General features: G+C 44.5%; 1 protein-coding gene across 1 annotated transcript; it reads right to left on the reverse strand.

Annotated features, from left to right (window-relative positions):
• Positions 1–1,580: 1,580 nt before the first annotated feature.
• DYNLL1 (dynein light chain LC8-type 1) lies at positions 1,581–2,520 on the reverse strand. Its single transcript, XM_066603640.1, has 3 exons — positions 2,371–2,520; positions 2,119–2,256; positions 1,581–1,904 (listed from the first exon to the last, which is right to left on the reverse strand). Exons 2-3 carry the CDS (start codon positions 2,248–2,250, stop codon positions 1,767–1,769), a joined length of 270 nt encoding a protein of 89 aa, XP_066459737.1. The 5' UTR covers positions 2,251–2,256; positions 2,371–2,520; the 3' UTR covers positions 1,581–1,766.
• Between the last annotated feature and the right edge of the window lie 11,694 nt (positions 2,521–14,214).

Raw genomic sequence — 14,214 nt, forward strand, 5'->3', positions numbered from 1 at the left:
TTCATTTGCAGAGGTGAACTCTGCTGAGGATCCAAACTGCATTTTTCCGCTGAAGCAGAACTGCTCAACATAAATGAAGCGCACCTTCAGGAGATGCAGATCTGCTGCAACAGATACACTCTAATGGTGCAGCTTTGGTCAAGTCTTTAATTGCTGAAATGCTGCTGATTAAGCCTTTCAGCGGTTGAATCCACAGACAGTGTTTTATTGCAGCCTGTAAGACTTTAGGCCTCATGTCCCACAGGGAAATTATATTTAGCAAATCTGTAAGTGAAGAAAAAACCCACAAATCGCATCCCATAGGAAAGCATTGTCCATCCACAGTTAATTAAATAGGTGCAGATAGTATTTAAGTGATTTGCAGATGTTACACGCAGGAAACCGCGAGATGCTCCATTTTAGAGCGGATCACGGATGCGGGAGCTCCCACCTCTATTGATCTCCCACAAAAAAAAAAAAAAAATAATAAATTATAGTGCATCCGCAGCAGAAATTCACGTGGGCCTGATTTTCCGTGGACATGAGGCCTTAGAAATTTCCTCCACATGCCTTGTACAGTAACTGATGCAGAATGTCCACTGCAATTCCAATTCTGTGGCATTACTTCTGTGTTAAAACAGCCTTAGGTGCATTCAGACCGTATATCGGCTCGGTTTTTACACTCAGCCGATATACGGCGTCTCTCTGCAGGGGGAGGAGGCTGGAAGAGCTGGGAGCAGTGCACTGAGCTCCCACCCCCTCTCCACTACTTTCAATTAGGAGAGGCGGGACAGGGTGGAGCTAGTTCCTGGAACTTAGCCCCACCCCTGTCCCACCTCCTCTCATTGCAAATAGTACAGAGGGGCAGAGCTCAGCTCCTGGCTCTTCCAGCCTCCTCCCCCTGCAGAGAGACGCCGTATATCGGCTGGGCGTGAAAACCCAGCACATATATACGGTCGTCTGAATGCACCCTTAGGGTAATCAATAACAGATTGGTGGGAGAAAGGGTTAGTACCAATGAGCTGCCTGTAACTGATCACATCCATTGGTCACATAGCCTTTATGCAGCTCCATCCCACTCACATGAATAGTATGGAGCTACATCAGGCACAGCCACTATACCATCTTCTGCACTGTGGCTGGAACACAATTAAGAGGCCATAACACTCACCTGAACAGCTGATCAATAGGGATGATAAGAGTCAGCCTCCGCTGATCTATAGGATCATGCCAAGATGTTCATGGCAGCAGAAGTCTCCTAACTGGTCCCCTTTAACAAGGTTTGGCATTTACTTACAGAATATCGCACTACATACAGGCCAAGTATACATCCACCTATCACGCAGGCTATATGTCAGTCACTCCCAAGGGGCGGGGTGTTATTTTAGAATTAATGCAATATACTGCCATGTAGGACGTTTGGTATAAGGATTCATGAGCCGTCTTAAGACAAGACACGCTTTGTTAACAGATCAGGTTTTGCATCTATCAGATTCAATGTAGAACAATTGGGGTTAACAGAAGACATTACCAAGCATCAGTCATCAATTCAGCATAAGCTTTGTAAGGATTTGAGGGGGAAAAAAAAAAAAGGAAGAAGCTTTTACAAAATAAATACAGTTTTATTTCTTTTTCCCAAGAGCGCTTTATCACCAGTATGAAAACAGGGCAGTACAAGTAACATTTGAGTCCCAAATGTAAGACAAGGAACACTTAGTTGGGTGGAGAGGGATTGTTCCTTCAAACCTGACTTTACTCCAACAGTCCATTGCTTCATCCGCATACATCTAGCCCGATTTAAACAGAAGGATGGCAACTTGACCCAAATAGAAGTAAATGAAGTGTTTGGTCTCGTGTGTCACATAGCTGCCAAAATTCCTGCCCACAATGCAGTGCCATGTAGGGTTGTACTTCTTGTCAAACTCCTGGAGGAAAAAAAAAATGACATTGAAGAGTCGTGATAACACACATCATACAATACAAACAGTCATCAGCAAGGAAAGTTGTGGAACCTTCTAGAAGCAGGGCACACAAGCTGGTCACCATGCCAGCCGTTATAAGGCAAGGATGGTAAGCTGGGACTATGTGATCAGAGGCACCAGCCTCTACATACAGACGCCCATCGGAGATCCCACTCACCTTCTTGATACACGCTGCTATATCCTTCTCGATGTTGAATTTCTCCAGGGCTTGGGTGGTGATCTCCACGGCGTCCTGCTGCATCTCTTCGGACATGTCAGCATTCTTGATGACCGCTTTCCTCTCAGACATGCTGGCCTAGTAATAATACAGGGGCGGATCAGTAAGGGTGTATAAAGCTCACTCCCATCCCATCCATAAGTCGGTGAACCGAGCCAAATGATTCAGCCCACCAAAGCAAAAACCACTTACTGTGTCAGGTAGTCTCCTCGGCTTCTAATAGCAGCGCTGTCTCACAGGAGAAGAGGCGTGTTTCAGCAGCAGGGTTAGCTCCCACACTGGTGCGCGCCGCACTGCAGCCTCTATTACTTACCACCTTGCTTCCCACGCTGCTTCTGATTGGTCTGATTTTCACCCACTCGTATTTTCATTGGTTGGGTAGTAAATCAGTCCCCGGCTTTTTCTTCGGCGCTGTGTTTCATCCCATAATGCCCCGCGGACTGGCGTCCATCACCATGGAGACACATACAGCAACTGGCGGGACTGTGCTTCAGGCGGCGTCTCCAAGGTAACGCACGCACGGAGGGAATGTGGCTGTACATCTCTGCTGACAGTTGGGATGATTGATGCTTTGGGTGTTACGTCTTCAGCAGTGAGGCTTATGTAATAACAACACTGTAGAATATGGAGTAGACGGAAACGTTCCGAGCAGTGGGACCCATAATTCACAGCATGGAGTATGCGACCTAAGAGCAGGATGAGTGTTATACAGCAGGGAGGCAGAGAGAGGAGCCCACAGCTGCTGGATCTACCTCCCGCCTGTATATGGCCTCCCACGCACTGGCAGGTTTTTCATCCGCGTGTTGTATGTTAAAACAATGGGTGACATGTGGACCCATATGATGCAGCGATGCGGCACACACTATACAGTTTTTTCACGCAGACACAGAATTCATGAAAAAACTCTGGTCTGTATCACAATGAGGATAAGGCCTCATGTCCACTGGATAAATGGGATTTTAAATGCGCAGCGTTTTTCCTGCACGCAGATCCGCGCCCCATAGGGATGCATTGGACACCCGCAGGTAGTTAAATACCTGCGGATGTCATTTTCCCTTCAGGCGCGGATTGCGTGTGCGGGAAAACCCCCACGACATGCTGCTTCTCTATTGAAGCCTATGGAAGCCGTCTGGATCCACAGAACACCCGTACCTGAATTTCTGCTCTCCAGCGCGGGAGAGCAGGAGTTTAAAAAAATGGAGTGCCCGGCGCATGCGCACGACACGCTGCCGGCGTGCCGAGCACATCCACTGGGCCGAAGAAAGAAGATCCGGCCGTGACGGAGGGAAAATCCGCAGTGTCCGGACAGGTAAGTTTAATCTTCTTTTTAGCCTCATGTCCGCGGGGCAGGAGGGACCCGCTGTGGGATTCTGCATGGAGAATCCGCGGCGGGCCTGATTTTCCCTGTTGACATGAGGCCTCAGGCCTCATGTACACGGTAAAAAGATTATTTAAAATCCGCATCGTTTTTCCCACACGCGGATCCGTGCCCCATAGGGATGCATTGGACACCCAAAGGTAGTTAAAAACCTGTGGATATCATTTTTCCCTGAGGCGCGGATTGCGTGTGCGGGAAAAAAATCGCGGCATGCTGCTTCTCTATTGAAGCCTATGGAAGCCGTCCAGATCCACGGTACACCCGCGCCTGAATTTCTGCTCTCCGCACACAGAGAGCAGGAGTTAAAAAAAAGTGGAGTGCCCAGCGCATGCGCGCGGCTCGCTGCCGGCGTGCCGAGCACATCCGCCGGGCCGAAGAAAGAAGATCCGGCCGCGACGGAGGGCAGGTCTGCAGCGTTCGGATAGGTGAGTAAATTCTTCTTTTTAGCCTCAAGTCCCCGGGAAAGGAGAGACCCACTGCGGGATTCTGCATGGAGAATCCGCGGCAGGCCTAATTTTCCGCGTGGACATGAGAAGGTGCCGGCAGCCTGTATCGGACAGCACACGGGTTACACCGAACCTCTCGTGCCGCATGACACTCCATTAAAAGAATAAACAATTGTTTTTTTATCCTCATCTGGGTGGAGCGTGGAATTCATCATGGACCATTTCCGCAGAGCGCCAGGGAACCGCACCCCGCGTGTGGAAGATAGATAAAGGGGAAGGTTCCGTCAATAGTCCCGCTTTGAGTGTATTTACACGTTGCCGATTTGCTGCACGTTTTGTCGCGAATGTTGGTTCAGATACGCAGCTGATTTCACCCCTTCAAATTGAAAGAGTGAAATCTGCTGCAGATCCGCACCAGAATCTGCGACAAAATCCACAGCAACAACTGAACGCACCATAGCTTTTGGTGGAACGCAACATTTTTGCATTACCTTTTATTTATTGGCCCTTGAAAATCAATAGCAGAGCATTTATGTTTTTTTTTCCATTCCAGCATGCCCCGTATTTCTGTATCGGCCATGCAAGGCCGTGGGTCGTTAGTGGATCGCCGTACACATTCGTTGGCTGACTCTTCAGAAATCAGAAGGTTCAGATGTATTTTTCCAGGCTATTTCTTTTTCAGATCCGCAGGCACTTCTATGGATCAGGTGTTCCCCAAGCTCTGTACAGCAGCCTGGAATGGTATTGCAGGCTTCCAATTCTGGCAGTGAGCCTGCTGATTACTGCACCGTGTACTGCAGTGTACTGTGCTAGCTCCAATGTGCAACAGCTCTGAGAAACAGCTGATTGGTGAGGGTGCTGAGTACTGGAACTCCACTGATCTGTGATTTGATATTGATGACCTATCATGAGAGACCCATCATTGGCTGAAAAAATATTCTGACAGTTGTTACCGTACTCATTCCAATGTAGGTGATTATCAACCTGATGCGCCTAATTGTAAATATGATGCATCGGAGAAGAGCACAGTGGGAAACAGTCAAGTGATGTTACTAGGCTCTTCTGAAGCGTGTTTATTATTTGCATAGTTTATATAGAGGATAACTGTGATAACAGTCATACAGTTATAAGTAGCTTAGGTCTCTCTCACACATAGACGCAACTTTGCCGCAATTTTACTTTCGTTTTCGCCCGCAGCTCCCTGTGTTTGACAGCGTGTTGTAGTGCAAGCCATCATTGTGAAGGGCGATGAGGTGCACTTCACGGCCAAAGATAAAGCAGGCCGCTCTCGAAAATCGCGGCACTGGATAGCACCGTCCAGCGCCGTGATGGAACGCATGTCTGCAAGGCCTCATTGATCTCAATGGGAGCGTAATACCCTGATCACCGCTGCGTTCAAAACTTCGCCTTAATTGCTGTAAAAAGCGCCCGTGTGAGAGGCCTTAAGCATTTTGTGTCAAATCACAGTCAAGGTTTTCTATGACATTTGAATACATGACTTCATTTTACACTCCCTAACAAGCTGGTTTTAGCCACCTTGTTCTGCTTTTGAACACTTTTATGAGTCTTTAAGTGAGCTATATTGACCCTGGGGGATCGTGTACAAAAACAATTGATAGGCTAATCTCCATGTACATGAGCACGAAACTCGTGCGACTTTGAACTCCATTCTTTTGAATGTCCTACTTTTTGACATTCTCTCGGAAAATCTCACCCATTAATTTCAATGGGACCTTTAAAGACATCACATGCCGTGCAATGTGGTGTTTCCCATTAAAAACAATGGGAAACATGATCCTCTAATGCTCATGAAACATGTGCCTGAGAATTGCAATTTCACAGAAATGAAAAACTCCTTGCATCCACGTGAGAAACGTACATTGGCAAGCGCAATATTGCACTCACACGTGTGAATGTAGCCTCACTCTTACACTTTAAATATTGCAGGAAGTTGTTATTTGAACTGCAGTGTAAAGTATGGGGAAGGAACAGAGCACAGAAGCCTTTGGTGATAAAGGAAATTAAATTCTGTAATTCCACAGACAGCACACGCTCCCATGAAGCCTGTAAGGGCTCAGTCAGACGGGTGTTCTTTTGCTGCGCATGTTTTTGCACAAAACGCATGCGCACCAAAATTCGCGTGACCGAAGCAGAGGTGTGGGTTGGGTATAAAGTGGGCTCAAAAGCACTGCATATCCAGCGGGTGCCGGCTATTTGAGACAGCTGACACACAACTCAATTGGGGCTAGCTCCAATCAGTTTCATAGCTTATATGCACTGTCAATTCTTACCGCAGTATATAGGATGTGAGCCAGAGGGGGTCCTTCCTCCGACTAACTATTGGGCCCCATGATGTGACTGTGGGGTGCTAATGGTTGCCATGGTAAGCTTAGCCCTAGTGAAGGCTCCCAGGGCTCCCATGTATTTAACCATATTAAATTCTACGTGCGGCTAGTTGAACGTTTAAAAAACCATATACTTCAATACTGAAGTATTGCAGTATACTATAGAAGTGATCACACAATCATAAAATTAGGTCAAATACATTTTCAAAAGTGAAGAAATTAACAATATTAAAAAAATTGTAATTTGTTTCCCCTTTTCCCCCACAAAACAATGTAAACAATATAAGAAAATAAAAATAATTGGTGTTACTGTGTCTGAAAAAGCCCAACTATTTAAGTAAGGCCGTATTTATCCCACATGGTGAAAGCTGTCAAAAGAAATACATAATGCAAGTGTTTGTACCCAAAAATGGTAGCAATCGAAACTACCGTTCGTCCCGCAAATAATGACCCCTCATACCCCCATTCACAGAAGAATAAGAGTTATGGGGCTCAGAATATGGAATAAGCAATTTTTTAAATAATAAAACAGTTTTCAATTTTATAAAAAAGGTATTAAAAACATAGTATAGTCATAATGGTACTGACCCATAGGATATACTTCATATGCCATTTTTACTGCACCATGAACAACGCAAAAGCAACCCCCCCCCCCCCCCCCAAGCCCAAAAAAAAATGATGTATGGAAAAGTACAAGTACAACGGAAAAGTACAAAGTTGTAGCCCTTGAAAGGCTAAGATGAAAAAAATGAGAATGAAAAATATCTGGTAGTTAAAGGGGTATAATAAATATTGGCCATTGTGATGCAGGGATTTGCTTTGATTCCATATCTACTTTGCAGTCAATGCATCTGATGATGGGAAGTGAAGACCGTGGCATGTAGCAATGCTGAAGATGATTTAACACCCTTAACATTCATTAGACGCCTGCCACACCTCAGACTCCTCATTAAACACAGCACACCCTTGTTTCAGGAATACTAGAGACCTACCCTTTGTTGACAACAGTTTTAAATTTGACTTCCTAATGTGTTCATAGATTCTCAGTAAGTATCTACACGTAAACAATAATCATTATGTCTATAGTGATGAAACAATAGCTTTCAAACAATGTCAATTTGAGAACAGAACTTGTTTCTAATTTTTCACGTAATATTCCAGACATAATTGATGTGATCAGTCTAATTGTCATGCTGCTAAAGAGAACCCATCTGGTTGGAAATGCAGTCCAATCTGCAGGCAGCATGTTGTAGAGCACTGGCTCCAGATGGCAACCAAAATGGTTTTCAGAGTGCCCAGAATTTTGCAAATGTCGACAAGATTTTTCAGTCTTGTCGCCATTTGTGACTTGACCCATGTGCCTGTAAGCGTCCTGGTAATGGGGAATGGAGTAATGCTCTGGACATGATTATTATACAACGGGGAGGGACACACACACACGTGATTGTTGAACCACTGGGGGAATATGCTCTGGATGTGTATATCATACCGCTGAGGGGGCTAGCACTCTGGATGTGTATATTACTGCTGGGGGGAATGCTCTGGATGTGTATATCATACCACTGGGGGGGGGGGGGGCTAGCACTCTGGATGTGTATATTACTGCTGGGGGGAATGCTCTGGATGTGTATATCATACCGCTGAGGGGGCTAACACTCTGGGTGTATATATATATCATTTTATTGTGCCATAAACCATAGTACAGTAAGTCTTTTTTATTGTAACATTAATTATATATTTATTTAAATTTGTAGCTAAAAATTGAATTTGGCCCCTAAATTTCTCAGTTTAGAGCCATTGGTTGCTCGGTAATTTTTGAGTTTGAAGCATTGGAGCAGAAGGAAATGTAGAAAGTCCAACATTTGTGACGCCGGGTTTAGTATGATTTCCTCTGCTGCACCGTGCACTTAAAACATTTCATGTACTCAATAGATCCCGGCAGCTCCTGCGCCTTCTCAGATATATAGCCCAAAATGTTTGCGCAAAAATGCTTGGAAATGTTTGTGCAAAAAGTTGTGATTTTGTTTCTTATGCCAGGAAGTGGCGTAAAAGCTTTTATGAATCTGCCACAATGTTTTATGGGGAGACATTCAGCATTATTTGTAATTTATTGATCAAAACCTCAGTTTATTCTGAGCTTAGGCACCCAGTGGGCAGTTCTACTCGATGATCGCCTGGTTTCTCTCAGTGCACACAGGGAAGGCTGTCAGTCACCCTGTAGGACCACCCAAGGGACTCCTAAGCCCATAATGAGCAGAGGTTTAGACTGATACATTTCAAGTTATACTGAATCTTTTCCCACAACTGTATCACTGTGCAACTCCTCCTACTCAATAACGCGCTGCCCCTAGATGTGACTGCATTTGCTTTAGTGGATTTGATATCTCAGTTACAAAGTAAAAGTACTAGTGTGCCCTTCTTTAACCAAAATTATGGGTTTTCCAGGTCATATATGAATCTGCCAAAAGGGTTTACATAAGTCCAGTATATGTCAATAACACCACCCATTACCTTCTCTCAATAAATCACACTGACTTTCTCTCTCATACTGCCCCCCACTGGTCCGCATCAGTGTTTACATGTGTCACTTCCACTGTAAACACTGGTGCCACAGCTCACCTACAACTACCAATTGGCACCAGAGAAACGCTCTTGATGTTCGTTTACAGAAAGACAGCATGCGTAGTTGAAGATGTTGTGACTGCGCATGCTCAGGCATGACAGCTTTATTCGCCAGCCCATCTGTAGTCAGGGCCGGATGATAGAACAGATCTCAGCGCAATGGACTAGACATCAGCGGAAGCGCTGAAAGCTTGTGGGTGCCGAATTCATGTGATGGACCCACATAAGGCATAAGGTGCCAGAAACACATTATGTAAGCTCACTGGGGTCGCTGTGAGATGCCACTATTACCACTGGGGCCACTGTGGGGTGTCACTATTACTACTGGGGCCGTTATGGGGATACTATTACTACCGGGGTATGTTTACACGTGGCGGAAATGCTACAGAATGTCCTCAGCAAAAATTTTCGTGGAAAATTCTACATCCAAAAAGCAGTCAAAATCTGCACCCTGTCAATTTTGAAACAGCTCTTTCCTTTTTATAATGACGGAGGCAAAATCATACGTTGTGATACGCCCCGCCCCCTGACGTGTTGGCACTTTGTGATAAATAAGTGGGTTTTGGGCTGCAGTTTGGGCACTCGGTCTCTAAAAGGTTCGCCATCTCTGACCTAGACCCTCTTATTCATCCTGTACAGCCACTGAGACGCCGATGTGTTTGCATGCATACAACTTCTAGCATGCATAAAGATTAATTACTGGCCAGCACTGTAGCTCCTTCCTCAGATCACAGGTCCTGCACCTTACTAGAACCAACCTCCCTCTCACTGAGAGGGCCGGAGAAAGCTGCTGAAGTAGGCAGATAAAGCCTTTCAGCATTCTGACCTGCACATGAGCAATACAGTGCCATCCTTCTCCTCCTGTCCTCCCATAATGCACTGCTCACAGGATGCTGAGGGCTATGGGCAGTGGAGGAAGTAGCAAAAAGGGATAAGACATAAGAGAGAGTGGAGATATGTTTCAAGCAGAGGGTCACGTGACATAGAAAATGAAGAAAGCTACAGTGATCCAATTACGAAATGACTTATTGTGGTGATGTACATTAGGTATTAAGATCTTAGTCTGTGCCCAGAATACCCCTTATTGGGTATAGCGCCTCAAAAATGCAGCGTGCAATGCAAATTAGTTTGTTTTTCTCATGGAGTCTTAAAGGGGCTCTCCAGGTTTAAAAAAAAACAAAACATAGCTGCTTTCTTCCAAACATAGCATCATCCTTGTCCATGGGGTTGTGTATGGTATTGCAGCTCAGTTCCATTGAAGTGAATTGTAGCTGAGCTGCAATACCAGACATAACCCACGGACCAGGGTGGTGCTGTGTTTGGAAAAAAGCAGCCATGTTTTTCTAAGGCCTCCTTCACACAGGCGTTTTTTCTATTCCATGTTCTATTATTGGCCGTTTTCAGCCCTGTGTCTCCCATTGAAATGAATGGGCAGCGGTTTCAGCTGTGCTGAAAACACGACCCAGCTTTGTACTGCGTTTTTGTAGCGTTAAACGCAAGTTGCTATCCCAGCAAGTCTGAAGAAAAGTTTTCAGCTTCCTTGGCTGCGTTTTTGCAAACGCCTGTGTGAGGGAGGCCTAATTCTGAGCAACCCCTTTAATGACTTTGGAATAAGTAGGGGCCCTTTTACACCAAACAATTCTTAGGCCGGTGTAAACGGCACTGATTAACAAAGCATGTCGACTGGCACGGCTCACAGGCGACAGGATCATTGGTATGGTGACAAGTGAGCGCATATACGATCGTTCGTCAGCATACAGAACACGTTCGTCAGCAGCATATATCCCTGTTTACATGGAGGAACTAACTGCCAACGAGCAAGCGTTGTTGTGTTCGCATAAAAGAGATAATTCAGCTGATCGTGCGCACTTCTACATGCGCCGATGATCGATAAAATAAATATTCGCAAAAAATGTTTGCGCCCTTTCCTCTATCCATGTGGAAGGGCCTTAAAGGGGTTGTCCCACTACAAATATTATTCAAAGTTAAATCCACCCCACAATGATAAACAGTTTTGTATTTAGATTTACTTTGGACTATCAGTGCTTCTACGTAATATTTTTACAGTCATATGTATGTATATATATATATATAGTTTGTTCCCTATACTTTAATGTTACTATTGCATTAAAATACATTTCTGAATGTATTTTAAATTTTTATTACAGGTACATTACACTACGTCACTGGAACTGTGCCTTCATCAGGTAACATAATAAAACCCAACTGTGTTCAGAACTACATCAGAATTTCACACAAATCCTAAAAGTAGATAAAGGGAACCAAATCAAGTGAATCAAAAATATTAGACTTGGTCATTTATTTATTTATTGAGGAAAATGATCCACCATCACGTGTCTGCGAGTGGCAAAAGTATGTGAACCTTTGCTTTCAGTATCTGTTGTGACCACCTTGTGCAGCAATAACTATATAAATGTTTCCGGTAATTGCTGATTAGTCCTGCACATCAGCTTGGAGGAATTGGGTGGGTTTCCGCCCATGAGCTGCCTGCTTTAAGTCCTTCCACAACATTTCTATAGGATTATGGTCAGGACTTTGACATTCCAAAACTTTACCTTTCTTCTTCTTTAACTATTCTTTTGTAGAACGACTTGTGCGCTTTGGGTCGTTGTGTTTCTGCATGACCTACATGCTCTTGAGATTCGGCTCACAGACAGATATCTTGACATTTTCCTTTAGAATTTGCTAGTACAATTCTGAATTCGATGTTCCATCAATGACGGAGAGCCGTCCTGGCATAGAAGAAGCAAAACAGGTCCAAAACATGACATGACCACCACTGTTTTCACAGATGGTATGAGGTTTTTATGCTGTAATGCAGTTTTTTCCCCAAACATAACACTTCACATTTAGGCCAAAAAAGCATCATTTTGGTCTCATCTATCCACAAAACGTTGTTCCAATAGCCTTCTGCAGACGTACAGCAATTTTCTTATTGGAGAGCAGCTGCTTTCTACTTGCAGTCCTGCCATGCATACTGTTGTTGTCCATTATCCTACTGACTATTATACGCCTTGCTCCTGGTGTGATCTTTGTTAGTTGACCACTCCTTGGGAGGGTGATAATGGTCTTGAATTTCCTCCATTTGTACACGAGTCTGTCTGACTGTGGACTGGAGGAGTCTAATACACTTACACAAACATAAGTTCTGAGAATTAGCCCCGCCCCTGTCCCGCCTCTCCCCATTGCAAATAGTGCAGAGAGGCGGAGAGGGGGCGGAAGCTCAGTTCCTGCTCCTGGCTCTTCCATCCTCCCCCCCTGCAGATGAGGACGACGTATATCGGCTTGGCGTGAAAACCGAGCCGATATACATTTGTGTGAATGCAGCCTTAGATGTGAGCTTTTCCCACGCATCTTCTATCTTTGATAGGTGCGAGCTTTCTGCGCGTTTAAAATTCCTTCATCTGAACAGTTCCATAGGAAACCATTGGTTCTATTAGACACAATCTCTTTATGCGCCTATAATGCGCTAAGAAGTACGCTCATCTGAGCAAGGCCTAAGATAGAGTCTTGTTCTTTAAATAAAGCAGGTCGTCTACTCATAACTGATTGTCATCCCATTGATTGAAAACACTTTACTCCAATATCACCTTCAAATTATCTGCTAATTCTAAAGGTTCACATACTTTTGCCACTCATAGACCTATGATATTGAATCATTAAGCCCTGCCTGTGACATTAAGCTGTGTGGCAGGGCTTAATAGGCAACAGTAAAAAGTACTATAAACGTCAATACTGAAGTATTGCCGTATATAGTGCAAGTAATTATAAGTTAAACTCCCCTGTGGGGACTAAAAAAATGCTAAAGAAATATTATAAATTTTTTTAAATATATTTTTTAAACATTAAAAAAATATTAAAAGTTGAAAAAAAATTCCCATTTTTCTAGTAAGAATATCTAAACAATGAAAAAAAACATATTTGGCATGGTTATGTTTGTAAAAGTTTGAATTATTAGAATATTGTGCTATTTATCCCACACAGTGAATGCTGTAAATAAAAGAAAAAGTACAGAATGAAAAGGTTACCGTTTTTATTGTTACCCTATCCTTCAAGAGTGATCAAAAAATGTATGTACCCCAAATTGAATCCTGTTATTAGGGCATGCTGAAAACTGTGGTCATTGGGGATTAGCCTGATTGTTCGGGGTAGGGCATTCCAGAGAATTGGTGTAGCTCAGGAAAAATTTGGAACGCGAGAGTGGTAGGTTAATAATAATAATAATAATAATCTTTATTTGTATAGCGCCAACTTAAGGCCCATTTAAACTGGACGAGTGTCGGGCAAACGATGCTCCTGCACGGGAGCTAGCACAGCTGGCTCGCACACGGAGCGGCCAGCAGGGGCGGAGCAGTGCAGGAGATTTCTCTCCTCTCGCTCCCCCGCCCCTCTCCATTGACATAACACAGGCGCCGTTCGCTATTGAACGGCGGCTGTTTAAACTACGCAATGAGCAATGATCGTCATTGCTCATCTTTTGTGCTGCTAATAGCGAACGGCGCCTTTGTTATGTGAATGGAGAGGGGCGGGGGAGCGAGAGGAGACAAATCTCCTGCACTGCCCCGCCCCCCTGCTGGCCGCTCCGTGTGCGAGTCAGCTGTGCTAGCTCCCATGCAGGAGCGCTGGGATACAGGGACATGTCCAGCAGGCTGAATAGCTCACTATGGAGAGCCACCGCCTGGAGCACGGGAGTTCCCAGATTCGAGGGAACAGAGGAGCTTTTTGCAGCACTGTTTTGTCAAACATTGAACCCTGCAAAGCTATGATGTCTAGCCTATATTGTCTTACAAGGATCAAGGGAGATGTCCAAGGAGCTCTTTACACATTCGGTCTAGAGGGATATTACTTGCTTCTGCCCAGCAAGTTGAGTGTGCTCTGAACTGAAGAGGTGAAGAAAGATTTTCTATATTTCTGAAATCACCAACTTGATCCAACTTGCAAAAGTAGCTCTGCTTTCTTTCTTTCCTTTATTAGGATTGGCATACTAAAGGAAAAGGGCTTACGGTAATCTTTTCTAAATTGTTCCCCCTTTTTATATAAAATAGCACCAGTCTCCTCACAATCAGGAGGTGGAAGTCCTAATGAGAATCCTCAGTCTGTAGTACCAGGAGGAAAATTTATTGGTTAAGGTCATATTTAGACAACCTTGTGCAAATTGCATCTGAGAATCTCGGGTACAACGCGTATCGGACAGCACATTGATAGGGCGCCTGTGTGCTGTCCG

The sequence above is a fragment of the Eleutherodactylus coqui genome, chromosome 5 (assembly GCF_035609145.1).
Source record: "Eleutherodactylus coqui strain aEleCoq1 chromosome 5, aEleCoq1.hap1, whole genome shotgun sequence".
Lineage (NCBI taxonomy): Eukaryota > Metazoa > Chordata > Amphibia > Anura > Eleutherodactylidae > Eleutherodactylus > Eleutherodactylus coqui.